This window comes from Salvia splendens, chromosome 10 (genome assembly GCF_004379255.2).
Source record: "Salvia splendens isolate huo1 chromosome 10, SspV2, whole genome shotgun sequence".
Classification (NCBI taxonomy): Eukaryota; Viridiplantae; Streptophyta; class Magnoliopsida; order Lamiales; family Lamiaceae; genus Salvia; species Salvia splendens.
Genome location: NC_056041.1, coordinates 22,905,452 through 22,919,692, shown reverse-complemented (window position 1 = coordinate 22,919,692; position 14,241 = coordinate 22,905,452). Strand labels below are relative to the sequence as shown.

General features: G+C 40.1%; 2 protein-coding genes across 3 annotated transcripts; both read right to left on the bottom strand.

Moving 5' to 3' along the window:
* Window positions 1–4,965: 4,965 nt before the first annotated feature.
* LOC121750726 lies at window positions 4,966–6,119 on the bottom strand. The gene is made up of 3 exons (XM_042145324.1): window positions 5,989–6,119; window positions 5,618–5,687; window positions 4,966–5,543 (listed from the first exon to the last, which is right to left on the bottom strand). Exons 2-3 carry the CDS (start codon window positions 5,670–5,672, stop codon window positions 5,182–5,184), a joined length of 417 nt encoding a protein of 138 aa, XP_042001258.1. The 5' UTR covers window positions 5,673–5,687; window positions 5,989–6,119; the 3' UTR covers window positions 4,966–5,181.
* A 1,011-nt stretch (window positions 6,120–7,130) lies between these two features.
* LOC121752395 (putative chloride channel-like protein CLC-g) lies at window positions 7,131–10,604 on the bottom strand. Of its 2 annotated transcripts, none has more exons than XM_042147441.1 (7): window positions 10,440–10,604; window positions 10,030–10,230; window positions 9,774–9,951; window positions 9,366–9,628; window positions 9,001–9,270; window positions 7,793–8,921; window positions 7,131–7,708 (listed from the first exon to the last, which is right to left on the bottom strand). In XM_042147441.1, exons 1-7 carry the CDS (start codon window positions 10,577–10,579, stop codon window positions 7,571–7,573), a joined length of 2,319 nt encoding a protein of 772 aa, XP_042003375.1. In that variant the 5' UTR covers window positions 10,580–10,604; the 3' UTR covers window positions 7,131–7,570. The 2 variants fall into 2 exon arrangements, with proteins under 2 accessions (XP_042003375.1, XP_042003376.1); XM_042147442.1 differs by having other exon boundaries at window positions 7,131–7,705.
* Between the last annotated feature and the right edge of the window lie 3,637 nt (window positions 10,605–14,241).

Genomic DNA, 14,241 nt, shown 5'->3' with positions numbered 1-14,241 from the left:
TGGGTCCCTACAAACTGCATGCCATCTTCTTGAATGACTATCCATAACCTCATACATCCGACCTGTTCCCACATGCCATAATGTGATAGCAGTTTTCAACTGCAATTTGCTATCAAATTTTGTTCCCACATCTATATGTCTCGGATTATCCTCATCCCAATACCACTTATCTTCTTCAACCAATCCATGGTCTTCTGAAAAGTAACCTCGGCTGCCTTCACATGGTAATGATCGAAAAAATAGTAACCCTTCAGGCACATAGTTGGGAACAGGTTGCTCCCCGCGAACAGATGGTGGTACATAATTCTCAACCATCATATCAAGTGTCTCATCGTCTGTAGAATCTTCACATGATTCTGCACTATAATCAAGATCACTTGGTTGAGAACCATCGGAACCATCACAATCAGAGCCATCTGCACCATCAACATTATCTGCACCATCACAATTATCAGAACCATCTGAACCATCACAATTATCAGAACCATCTGAACCATCATAACCATCACATGTCACATTTGGTACATCTAGTGGTTCCTCAACCTCCCTCCCAGATGTGTTGAATTCAAAGCTATGATATTCATCATCCCTCCTAGATGTCCCGACATCAAAACTAGGATAACCATCTCTCCTAGACGTTCCAACATCATGATGAGTGATAGGTGGTTCAAATTGCAACGCAGTGGTAACAAGAGTATATTCAATAAAAAGTTCAATTTGACTTGGATTTTCAGCAAACATATACTCCAACAAATTAGCATCCACTGGTGTAGCTATATAATTCACCACTCCACTAAAAACCACAGGATGCCTCCATGTTAAATCAATCGTATGTGCATCCAACTCAATTCCAATTTTTTCACATATCATTGAAACAAGTTGATAATAAGATATCTTTTCATCCAATATAATAAATGATTTTGCACGAGGGGGATCATAAGCAACACCCAAACCTGGGAGCTGAATAATTTTCTCATCCCAATATAAACTCACAAACACCATTAAACCTGCAAAATAAGTACGACATAACATCATATACTATAAATTCAACATACTTAAATAAATATTGAACAAAATTAAAACCGAAAATTCAATACCAAGTTCAATGCCATAAACCCTAAATCTATACCTAACTGACATATAGCAATGATAATTGAAATTAATAGTCAAAAATTACCTAACACCACTTCAAATAGGAATTAGAGCATCAAAATATCGGATTCACTTCGATTTTCGCCGGCTAGAGACGTTAGCCGTCGCTGAGTGCGAGAGAATGAGCGAGCCGGAAGTGAATTCGCGAGTGGAAAGTGAGGTCTCTGCCGTCTGGGCTCGAATTTGTGTCCAACGTAACACGCGAGAGCGTGTCGCGTGTTTAACGTAACACGCGATTTCCTGATGCGTGTTATGTATACACGCGATAGCTTGATGCGTGTTTAATTAAAACACGCGAGAGCTTCTCGCGTCTATACTATGGCTGGAATCTTTTTTTTTCAGGGTCCAAATGGCGGATACAATTTGCCATGACGTCCATTCGTGGAATTTGCCCCTTCTTCCACACCACCATTCCCATCCCCATCATCACTGATTTGATTCTGTAGCTGCAGTAGATTCGAAGTAATCTTCGACGAGATTAACGACAGCCATGATCAGAATGTGCCCTGGATTTCAGCCAAATCACTTTTAATCCCGTCAATTGTCTCCGATGAGGAGGCAGCCCCAGCCGGCGCCGGGGGAGGCGCGAGAAAGGCGGCGACGCGCTGAGAGTTCATCCCTAGCGCCGGCGGCGGGGCTTTTTGGGGGTGAGGAAGGGCTCAGGTGGATTGGGATTGTAGTCGTCGTCGGTGAAGGGATTGAAGAGTGATGGGATCCAAGATGACATTTTTCTTCAATTCGATTTTTCTAACAAGCCTTTTGATTGAATCGAAGGGTTAAAGTTTAATTCGTTTTGTGTTTTGTAGGGATTGTTCCAACTACTTTGATGGATCTCTTTTTGCTTTTACGTTTGGATTTTCGCAAACGGCTACATAATAATACTCCGCTTGTCTCATTCTAAATGGAACATTTCTAATTCGCTATGAGATTTTATGTATTGTTTTGTGAGTAAGTTGATAGAATAAAATAGAAGAGACATAAGTAAAAAATAGAGATATTTTAATATTTAGAAATGTATCATTTAGATTGAGATATTCCAAAAAGAGAACCGTAACCTTTAGGGTTCGTTTGTTATCCATGTTAGGCATAGATACTCCACCCTATCTACCCTAATTTCTTTGTTTAGTTTCCATGTTAGCAATCTCAACGACCCGGTCCTTACATCCCAGAACCCGACTCAATCGTGGATATGGCAACCCAAAACAGAGATAACTCTGTCTCTCTTCCACCATGCGATAGGGATGAGTAATTGATTGTGAAGATTTCGAATTTCACCTAATTGACTTCAATTCCCCTTTATTTACTCCCACATCCATATACTTTACTCCACAATCAACCACCAATTGCTGTTCAAGGCGGCGTTTTGTGAGGTTTGTTGTGTCGAAAATCTTGGGCGCCGTTGTTGGACGTCGTTTTTTACCTCCTTCATATGGGCTAATCCAATTTGGTATTCTTACCGCGGTTGCGTATTTTGGTAGGTTGCAATCAAACGCCCTGAGACATATCTTGCGCCGACGAGTCATGTCCGACAACGACGCTGTTAAGCAGGTAAGTTCCTCATTTCTCAGATGAGGAACTAAAATTCGTTTCCCATAGAGCCGAAATGGCCTCCACGATTTGTCGCTCGAATTATGCTGTATGAATTTTGTTGAATACATTGACTTGAATCTAGCTTTTGTGTATGACGATATAGAAGTCAGTTTTATGTGTTACCTGTTAATTGACATTGAAGTTTATTATAGATAGATTGTCCTTCACAATTTGTCCCTATGAACTGTCCAAATCTTTGTTGTTCTTTGTGATATGGGGGGGTTATAGATGGATTGGTGTTGCAGAAAATATCTTATACTTTGAGGCTGTGTCAAATATGTTAATGCAATTGATTTATGCATCCTAACAATAACTTTGTTTTGATGATTCAGCTGAGACATGTATGTTCGTTGTTATGATGTTGTGCTGTTTTAAGCAATTTGAGTAAGCTTTGCTTATACTTGTTCATTTAGGTTGCTAGAAATGAACCAACCGAGCTATTGATCTTACTTGAGGAAATACTAAGAAATCATCGGATAAACATGCTTCTTGTCACCATGATTATCAATCTGGCCAGTTCCAATGCACGGAAAATGAAACAGGGGGGGGGAAGATTCACCCCAGAGGTAATGATTGACTCCATTCCGGCTCATGTAAAGCAGCTGGATGGGCTTGTCCGGCTTTCTGACCGTTCCTGCGTAGACAATTTGCGGATGGATAGAAACACTTTTGGTAGATTGTGTCGCATCCTACGTGACCGGGCAGGATTAGTAGACCAAAAATTTGTCACCGTTGAGGAACAAGTTGCTATGTTTTTGTCCATTTTAGCTAACCACAAAAAGACTCGGGTTGTAGGACACGATTTCATGCGTTCATCTGAAACAGTGTCTAAGTACACACATATGGTGCTCCGTGGGGTGCTTACTTTGCATGATATTTTTTTAGTGAAACCGGAACCGGTTGGTGATGACTGCACGGACTCAAGATGGAAGTGGTTTAAGGTATGTGTTTGTTCTTCTCCGGTATATTATACTTTATACCGAACTTTGGTATGAAGTCTCAACCAACTACAATGTTTGTAGGGTTGTCTTGGTGCTTTAGACGGAACATACATACACGTACGCGTGCCCATTGGTGACGCACCTCGTTATCGTAGTAGAAAGGGTCAAATATCAACAAATGCACTTGCAATCTGTGATCGCCAACTTCGGTTCGTGTATGTTCTGCCAGGATGGGAGGGTTCAGCAAGTGATTCGCGAATATTACGCGATGCCATTAGCCGGCCGCTCTGGCTTAAAGTACCCAAAGGTCAAAAATAGTGATAGTTGTCTTAGTAAGAGGGCTGGCTGTTTACTCACCTTCTCACATTTGTTCTAATTTGCAGATTGCTATTACCTATGCGATAATGCATATGCCAACAGCGAGGGATTCATCACTCCGTACAAAGGCGTTCGTTACCATTTGAAGGAGTGGGGTCATGGAACCCAGGCACCGCAAACAGGCGAGGAATTGTTCAATTTGAAGCATTCTAAAGCTCGGAATGTTATTGAGCGTTCATTTGCAGTACTGAAGATGCGTTGGGGAATACTTCGCAGTCCAAGCTTCTATCCTATTGAGGTCCAAACGGGATTGATCATCGCGTGTTTCTTGCTCCATAACTTTATACGCACTCATATAGAGGTGGATCCGTATGACGAATTGGTAGAAGAACATGAAGAAGAGGGGTATGGAAGTGATCACGATGATCCCGTCGTGCCTGCTATAACTACGGTCGCGCCAACACCATTGTGGACGAAGAAGAGGGACGACCTTGCTTCTGCAATGTGGGATAGTAGGACAAACGTGTGATTGGTGCGGATGCGATTATTATTCCCATAACATATCACTTTGTATTATTAGCATTGAATTGTGTCAGAACATACTTTTTAACACTCTTTGTTTGTAGTGATGAGCATTTGTTTTACATCTTTATACAAATTGTTCGAGCTTTGAAGCTTTTGTTCGGCACTATTAACCATCCAACTAACATTTCATTTCATTTGAAAATACAACATGCATAACACAAATCAGGATAATTATGCAATTAGATTAAACGTGTGTGTGTGTTTGTTCTCCCACAGCCTAGCTCCATCATTTTTTTTGGACAATCCCCTGTTTTATAAATTAAGCATTTGAATAATGACAAATTCTGTTAAACATGTGCATGAACTACAATGACCTATAAGCTACAAACCAATTCCATCACCATACTAATGACTGAAACATCCACAAATACAAGTGTGGTAATCAAACAAGTATAAAACCATGACATTTCAATTGGTGTGTTACGAATATATACAAGCCAGTCACATGATATCAACACATCAAATTGACAATAATAAAAACTTCTTCGCTTTCATCCTCGACGCATCTAATATATATTGGTGGTTGCACGCAAAGTTCGGGAAATGATTTAAAAACATATACCAAAACAACTAATTCAAACTTGCAAATTGTGAATTATATTACCTGCACGACTTGTGACAATTGTTCATCGTCGATATCTATCTTGTACTCACCATCCGCATTGAAACCAACTCCACTACGGTCAAGTATTTGCATTAGCGAATAGTAATTCTTCTTCCAAGAAGTGATTTTCGACTTTATGTGAGGATGAACAACAATATCAGTTTTTGGAAATTCACGTTTTAGTGCCTCCAGCGCACGGGTTAGATACCCTGAACGGAAACCATTATCCGACTTCCAGCCGGTGGCAGCCAACTCCTTCATAGCTGCCAAAAGGATGGCCTCCTCGCGTTCCGTCCACACCCGTCTAGCGCCTGGTGCTACTACTCCTTTGTTCGTTATCATATCAGAGCAACCTGCCCATAAAAAATATTTGTCTTTGACATCTGGAGCTACGACGAATAGTAATGGGGTAAGATGAAGGCAATACCCTCCGGTAATGGACTGCCGTCGGTTTCATTACCGCTGTGATGTTGAGACGCCATAACAGCCAATGATAGCTGCAAATTACACCAAAGATAACTCGTTTACCTATATATGGCTACAAATTCGCTCAACCTTCATCAAACACAACGCTCACGAATACTTGGCAACAAAGCAAGTGAGTCATGTATGAACTAAACCTATTGCCGAAATTGAAACAATTAAGTTTGCTTCGTCTTCACCACGGTCTCTCTAATTCAAACACAATTTTAACATGACCGGTAATAAAACCATTCTACGCCAAAATCATATTAAACAACCGAATTTCTCAGCGGCTACAAGTACGTCCTTGTACAATCGCATACCCGACATACATACCTGGGATTAACGCGTGGTTTGAACTTCAGACGAACCCTGTAAGCAGGAAGACGCCCGTCGCCACCACAATTTGGGGGGAGATATGAAATTGGGGGGCGGGCAGTAGGGTTATATGGCTAATTAGAATTCAGCGCCAAAAATGTGAATGAGGGTAATCTGGGTATTTAGTAAAATAACCGAGGATAAAACCGGGAATCCAAATGTGTATCTATATTTTCGAGAATGCTTACCAAACGGATTATTGACAGGGGTATGGATATGAGTCTGTACAACCAAACACATGGCAAAGATTACTATCACAAACACCAAACCTGCTATTGGAAGTTACAACATCCTAACATATGTTGGGCCAACATGGACACCAAACGGACCCCTTAGAGTGGGACGGAGGAAGTAGTAACGTAGTGGTGTGTAAAGAGCAATGAGTTTAATTAATTTTCTCTATTTAATACAACTAAGCTACAAGATTACAATACTAATCATAGTACTTGATCTTATAGTACGAGTTTTAAGAAATCTAAATAATAGTGGATTGAAAATGTTAGTGGAACATGTGGTTTACTTTTTTTTTAATTGTTTTATAATAGAATGTGAGTGAAGTGAGTTAGTGGAATATGAGACCTACTTATCATTTATGTGACTCTTATTGTGGGACGAATCGAAATGACAAAATTGACAATTATCATGGAACTGAGGGATTAGTTTAACTTAAAAAGTAATAAAAGTATTAAGGATTTGAATTTTGTTTTGAATATATTTGTTTCAACTACAACATAAGGCACTTAAAATGGTTTTAGAATACAGAGCAAACAAACGAGATATTGTTGCTCTTCACAATCTTGACCAAAATTTTACATTTTCTTTAATATATTTTCATAATCACTTGTTAATTTCTTCGCATTTTGGATTCGTAGTTTATTTGCTTATGTGGGATGGATTATGTCTGTTAAGCTTGTTATATTTCTGATTGGATATTGATCTCATTATTTCGGAAGTTAATTTTATGTGTTTGTTGGTTTCTACTTATCTTTCGTGTGGAATTTCAGTCTCAGTTTTCAGATATAGAGTAAGAAAATGGATTTCGATTGAAATGTTTTGGTTTTAGTTTAGGTTTGCATAAAACAACAAAGGAATCACAAAGGTAGACAAGTAAAGTGCAAGAATATATTACTCACATGTTTCAGTTCTCAGCAAGAACCTAAATCATAGCTATTTACAGTTGAATAAAAGAGACACATAGTTTAATCAGTATGTTACAATTCAAACAATCTACAGCATTATACAGGATGAAAAAAATGAGGACAAAATGTACCAACTGATCCAGTAGAACTATTTTCTGTGCTGCAGTTAATATGTACAAACTGATTATTTCCCTTCTCCAAAGCATGTCGAATGTTCGATGTGGTAATAGATTAAATAGTATGTGCCAAAGCGCAAAATTTTCTCGCTTGTTGTACGTAATTAGGAGAACAGGGCATTTCATTTACGACTTGCTAGGTCGACCGTCTATGTCGATTGATGAAAATTCCTCGCAACTTTCTGCTCGGGGGGTTAAGAGCTAGTTCCAACCATCTCAGGTTCTTCAGACGAGCTTCCTTAGTTGAGGGAATCGTAATCTCAGTCTTTTCCACCTGCTGTTTGCCAGAAGCGGATGCAGATCCAGGACGTGTTCCGGCCTGAAGTCGTGCCTTGTCAAAATACCCACAACTGGATGTCTCTGCTTAAGGCAGACAATATCAATTTCAGTAACCTTAGTTAAGGAAACACTATATCTATCAATAAAATTCTCAAGGGAGAGACGTACCCCAGAAAACCTCGGAATGACCAGCAGGTGCCTCAAGCCAACTTGGCAGAAAAGCATCAGTGCTTTACCCAACGACATCGTCTCCACGACGGTGTAAGGTGATGTGTTAGTAAATGGGTGCAAATCTATGTACATCTCCATCTCTTCAACAGACAATGCTAGATCTTCAATTCTATCATCATGGCCAAAACCCTTCTTTGCAAAATCATCAGCTGAAAAGAGCGCAATAGTATCTCGGCTAACTGGTGATGGAGTTCGTGAGAAAGCTTTTGATTTCAACAAGGTGAGAAGATGTGCTCGGAGAATTAAACCATATAAGACAGGGGACTCAGAGAATGGGGGCTCGTCTATCACAGGAAACCCATTATGTCGCGTGGTTCTGAGAACGTGCACAACATTAGAAACCTTTTCGAAGCCATGAAAGCTCTGTAGCGGGCCTGTAACAACATCCCCAACTGTCAATTGCCTCATATATGGCTCGGCATAATCTTCCAAGTAAGGTAATCCCTTCAACGTCATTAGTAGATCGTACACATTTTCATTGAAGACGTCTGCCACACTCTTGGATATGAGAAGAACTATCATTATAAGTGGCAGCAACAATAGGTTATTGGTCAACTCAAGAACGATCACACACAAAGAAACAGTCGTTCTCATTGATCCGCCAAGAAGGGAAGCAGAACCAAGAACTGCGAAAAGTCCATGGTTTAGATTTGACTTTGAACCGAGTAACATCCCAACAAAACGCCCATAAGCAGCACCGGTAATGATGACCGGCACAAATAAGCCTGCCGGAGCAACAATGCCATAACTGAAAATGCTGAGAAAGAAACAGGCAGCAAAGAAGATGAGCATTGATGAATGTTGAAACTCAGAGTCGGTGCCTTTGCTGAAGAGGTTTTTGATAGCATCGTCATTGGTATTAAAAAAGAGGCTAGCAAGATCATTGTAGTAACCAGGAGGACACTGGAACTTTTTATAGTTCCCTGAACGGCCAATTGTAGGGCAGGGTTCTGATGGATCAGACGGACATGGACGACAGGAGGCGAGCCATGGTAGTCCAAATAGAAGACACGAAGTGAAGATTGATAAAGAACAAGCCAACAGGATTCTTAAAGCAACTCCTTTCCTGGCATAAATGATAAGCACACACTTGAATTGGTTTGAGTAGTAAACTCATAAAATAAGTATGAGATTCGAAGACCTACTTGTTAATTACATTGTAAATTTTGAGAACTGTATTGAGCAGGGAGTTGTATATGCTTCCTAATATGCCACCTCCGAATGCAAGAAGAAGAACTGGAGGCACATCCCAGATGTGATAGGTAGTATCTACCGACGTGACATCATACATTATAAGCCCCCCTTTTCCAAATAGGCCACACTGACCACTCAAACAGAGATCAATTAGAGCTCGGAGAACTATAGCAACAACAGCTGTAGTAAAGAAAGTTCTCCACAACAGAGCACCTCTCCACCTGCACGAATGAAATTACATAAAGCAAAGCATTCACATTTAGGCTTTATCACAAATAATGTTTTTAAACAACATTAACTGGTAAGGTAGTAGTACCAAGATGCCATTTCTTCAAGAGAAAACAGCACGCCACCAACTGGAGCACGAAACGCAGCTGCTATACCCGCAGCAGATCCACAAGTTACAAGATCTCTCCTGTCACGGTCATTTTTGAAAAACCGCAACCACTTCCAGGTTAATCCAAACTTCTTCGATCCACCCTGACCCAGTAACGCAGCAATGCAAGCGCCACAGTGAACCATCGGCCCCGCCTTTCCAACATTTAGCGATGATGACACAGCACATATGCTCCCAACTATCTGTGTTACACAACTTTCGAATAAGGTCCCCAAATTCAAAAGACTTAAGTTCGATATTCAAATAACGTAGGAAAATACGACAGCACAGTTGAAGAAAACTGCGGTCTCACTGGTGTTCCGGTATACATTCATTTGGTTAAACTACCTTGACGATCAGAGTCCGGAGTGAAAATATTGCGGGAGCATCGACACCATTCAAATAAGCCTTAACCTCTGGTATACCTGAGCCGGCCGCCTCAGGGGCTACAAAAGCAGTGATCAAACTTGCAAACAATGTCAAGCCAAGATTTGAAGATGAGAAGATGAGGAAAGCCATCATGAACCTGTCCAATTTAAAAAAGCAGTATTAAGAGAGTATGAAAATAGCTTTTTCTTGTGAAATTGAGTGTGAAGATTGTTACTTTCTGGCGAGCATCATGTTGGAGGTGACAACAAACTTGAGACCAGCTAGATTTTCCACAGCGAGGTTGATGAAGAATCCAAGCAGACCGACGATATGGCCAATTAGAAGGCATAAAATCCATTTCATCAATGTATATTGGCATATCTCAATCAATTCCCTACTTCGCCAGTCAGGCCTCACAAAATCATTCTCTATTATCCTGCATAAAATTAAAATTGAAAAAAAAAGTGAGATGCCAGAGAAAATTGATAGATCCGATAAAAACTAAGAAAGGAATTGTATTAGTTAACACTCTCCTACTTTTGAGAGCGGAAACACATTTGAAAGAGAGAAATTTGAGGAGGAAGAAGGGGAATTGGATAAAAGTGATGTGGAATTGAGAAGCGAGAAAGCAGGAGGGTTGGTTACTCATAATCGAGGCTTTCGATGGGGCAGAGATTGGAGCCGACAATGGCGAGTTGAGAGGTGGTGTTTGAAGCGGAGCGGCGGAGAAAGAGCGGTGGAAGGTCGTGGTCATCGGGCTCCAGCAGCGGGGTGGCCGAAGTCATGCTATGCACTTCCCAGAAATCGAAAATTCAGCAGTTGGTGAAAGAGGGCTAATTTATTTTATTTTATTCTACTAATAAAATTGTTATCACTCACTCCCAATACACGTTAACACATTTGTTTTCCACAAAATTTAAAAAATTGGTATATTAATTATTAACATATAATATCATGAAATTTTTAAAAGGTTTTCCCCACTAATTTTTAATTTAGCAAATAATATCACGAACTTTACTCGAGTTTATTATTTCTCATCAACTAAAAATTTCCGGCAAATAAAATGATACAAATATTTTTTTCGTAATTTCTCGACAACTACTTCAAGAGTTTCAAGTTCTTCAATATTTGAGGATAGTTTTTCTTAAAGCACACCCTCCAAAATTGTTCTTCAATCCATTAATATAGCCGGAATTTTTCACTGATGAAAAATAACAAACTCGGGTAAAAATTCATGATATTATTTGTCAAATTAAAAATTAATGGGAAAAACTCAACCTTTTTTACTTCCATGATATTGGGCCCAATATCCCTGATTATTAAAATAGACAGATTAAAGTATAAATATATGAAAAAGACATACAATATTAAACATCACACATTGACTCGCCATGAATTTTAAAAAATGTAATAGAGAGTAGACTGAAAAAGTTAGCAGAATATATGCAAAAGACATACACCATTAAGGTCATCCACAACGATGTCACTTATCCGTCCATTAACCGTCCCTTAAATTCAACCTTTCATCTCTTATCCGTCCCATAACCCTCCCTTAAATTACTATTCATTCAATTTTATTTTTTATTTTTATTTCCAACAAATTCAATTAATAAAAACATATTTCATTAATTAAAATAAAATTACAACATTACATTCTTAAAACAATAAAACAAAACATAATTAAAAATCCTAAAAAAATTAAAAATACATAATTTAATTTCCTCCGCCAAATTTTGCCCAAATGTGCTCCATTAGATCATCTTCGAGTTGGGCGTGGGCGGTAGAGTCACGTGTCTTTGTCCGAATAGACAACCGTTCTTGTATAGATGGATGCACTCCACTTCGAGGTGGACTACTTGCGGTTGAGCTTCCGGGGGCTTCAGGGTAGAACCAATTTCCCGCCTCGGGTCCTTCGTCTTGGACAATCATGTTGTGCAAGATTATGCACGTATACATGATGTCGACCATGCTCTCCATGAACCACGTACGAGCCGAGGCTTTGATAATGTTGAAGCGCGCTTGGAGAACCCTGAACGCCCGCTCCACATCCTTCCGAGCAGCCTCCTGCTTCTGCGCAAAAAGAGTCTGCTTTGCGTTCACAGGCCTGGTGCACGTCTTCACGAAGGTTGACTGCTTTGGGTAGATGCCGTCGACAAGATAGTACCCCATTTTATAGCGCCGGTTGTTAGCGGTGAAGTTGATGGCCAGCGCTTTACCATCCAAAACTTCGGCGAAGAGGTCGGATTGGTGGAGCATGTTTATGTCGTTGTTCGAGCCGGGGACCCCGAAGTAAGCATGCAAGATCCATAGCCGGTAGTCGGCGACGGCCTCGAGTATAACGGTGGGGTGGGTGCCTTTGTGGCCTCTCGTCTACGACCCCCTCCACGCCACCGGGCAATTCTTTCATTGCCAGTGCATTCAATCGACGCTGCCAAGCATCCCGAGGAATCCGTGCACTTCTTCGTGAAGGCGGAGCAGGAACTGGCAATCTGTCGTGCTTGGCTTCCGGAGAAATTCGTCGATGAAGGCTGCCCGGACGCCTTTGTAGAATTGGATCAAGCACATTCTCCCAGTGCTTTCTCCAATGTGGAGGTATTCGTCGAACACATCCGTCGTTTGTCCAGTCGCAAGCTGACGGATTGCTGCAGTACATTTCTGCACCGTCGTGTGGCTGGGACGGCCGACGGCGTCGAACCTTTCTTGGAAGAACTCTTCCCGGGCTTCCAATGTATTTGCGATGTGGAGAAATAGTGGTCGCCGCATGCGGAAACGACGACGGAAGTAGGTATCTCCCCACACCGGGTTATCGCAGAAGTAGTCGCGGACTAACCTTGCGGCGGCTTCCTCCCGGTTACGATGGATGTAAGTCCGGGAGCGTCTTTGGGGTAGCGCGGCTTCCTCCGCCTCCTGACGTCGATCTTCTTCAAGTGATTCTTCCATTATTCGACGCATTTGCTCATATGGATCCATTAGATCGATTAAATTTGAAGGAAGAATAAAAGAGATGATTTGAGATGAAAATTGGAGTGGAAAGAGAGATGATTTGAGAGGAGTATATGTGTGTGAAATGAGGATGAAATAGGAGTATTTATAGAGTAAAAAATAAAAAAAATAAAAAAAGGAAAACGGTCGAAAACGGTAATATTACCGTTTTTGAATTTTTATATTTTTATTATTCGAATTTTAAAAAAAAATTGATTTATTGCGTCAGCGTGACGAAACCCACTCGCGGGCCGGCGAGTGGGCGTCACGCATCGCCCATGAGCGCGCCACGTCGGGCAAGCGTGTGGCGAGACAGCTCGCGGGCTGTCGGCGTGACGGGGGTTCCGACGGAATGGTGACGGGAGGAGATGCTGCAACGCGTCCCGCGCCCGTCTTGTCACGGAGGGACGGGACACGAGCCACCCGCGTAATGCGTTACGGGTGGCCTAAACATCACATATTGACTCACCATGAATTTTTAAAAATGTAATAGAAACTAAATTGAAAAAGTTAGTAGAACGTGAATCTGACTTTTATATAATGAAATATTAGAATGAATTAGCAGAGTGTGGATGGATTAAAAAGTCAATGACAAATAATAACGGACGAAATGAGTATTATTATATATTCGTTTGTTGAGTTGTTTTTGTATAATTGCACATTTTTATGGGCAATATATCGAAATTAAATGGGATCTCATTTTGTTTGCCCTCTTTGAATATGTTCGACAAAATTCTAGTAGATTTTTGGGTGCTGAGATGACTTGTTGATACATTTACCTATTTTTATTGGCCGTCAATTTTGATACACCACAAGTTGTCGACTGAACCCTTACCCTCTCAATTTCATTCCCTCTTCAACACAAGTTGTGGAATCCTTTGTATCCACTTTTTTGTTTTATTTCTTCAAAATAGATTCCCATATAAGATGATTCCCATAAAAGAGAAACCAATTATTGCATCGCAAAACTAATCTTTTCCTTAGTAACATCAGCCCGAAGAATTTGGGCACCTAACAATTAATGTTTAATTTAAAATTTTAATCAAGTAAACTTCGATTTCACAAAAATAAACAATCTCATTCAAAAATAGAAAGAAAAAAATATGCTCACTCAGTCCACAAAAATAATTATATCCATTTTGACATATTCACCAAAATTAGTCTCATTTCTATTTATCAAAATTCTTACTACCTCTGTCCACAAAAAATAGAGTAAATTGTATTTAACACTAGTTTTAATGCACAAATGATAAAGTAAGAGATGTGAGAAAAATGTGGAAGTAGTGTTAGTGGATTGTGGAGTCTGTATTGTTTAAAACTTTCTATATTTAGAAATTGGTGTAATTTTAGTGGATAGTCAAAATTGTAAAACTAATCTATTTTTTTGGATGGATATAGTATCACTTTTCTCTTTCCCTTTTTCACTTTGAATATGTAGTGTGTTTGGTTCATGAGATTCAATATA

Bases quoted from the DNA above. Each gene is read 5' to 3' on its own strand.
- LOC121750726 (XM_042145324.1), bottom strand. From the start codon at position 5,672: ATGGCGTCTCAACATCACAGCGGTAATGAAACCGACGGCAGTCCATTA. The intron at 5,544-5,617 runs GTATTGCCTTCA...TTTTATGGGCAG, and splicing joins CGGCAGTCCATTACCGGAGG to GTTGCTCTGATATGATAACG.
- LOC121752395 (XM_042147441.1), bottom strand. From the start codon at position 10,579: ATGACTTCGGCCACCCCGCTGCTGGAGCCCGATGACCACGACCTTCCA. The intron at 9,629-9,773 runs GTAGTTTAACCA...TGTGTAACACAG, and splicing joins TCCGGACTCTGATCGTCAAG to ATAGTTGGGAGCATATGTGC. The intron at 7,709-7,792 runs GTACGTCTCTCC...GTCTGCCTTAAG, and splicing joins TCATTCCGAGGTTTTCTGGG to CAGAGACATCCAGTTGTGGG.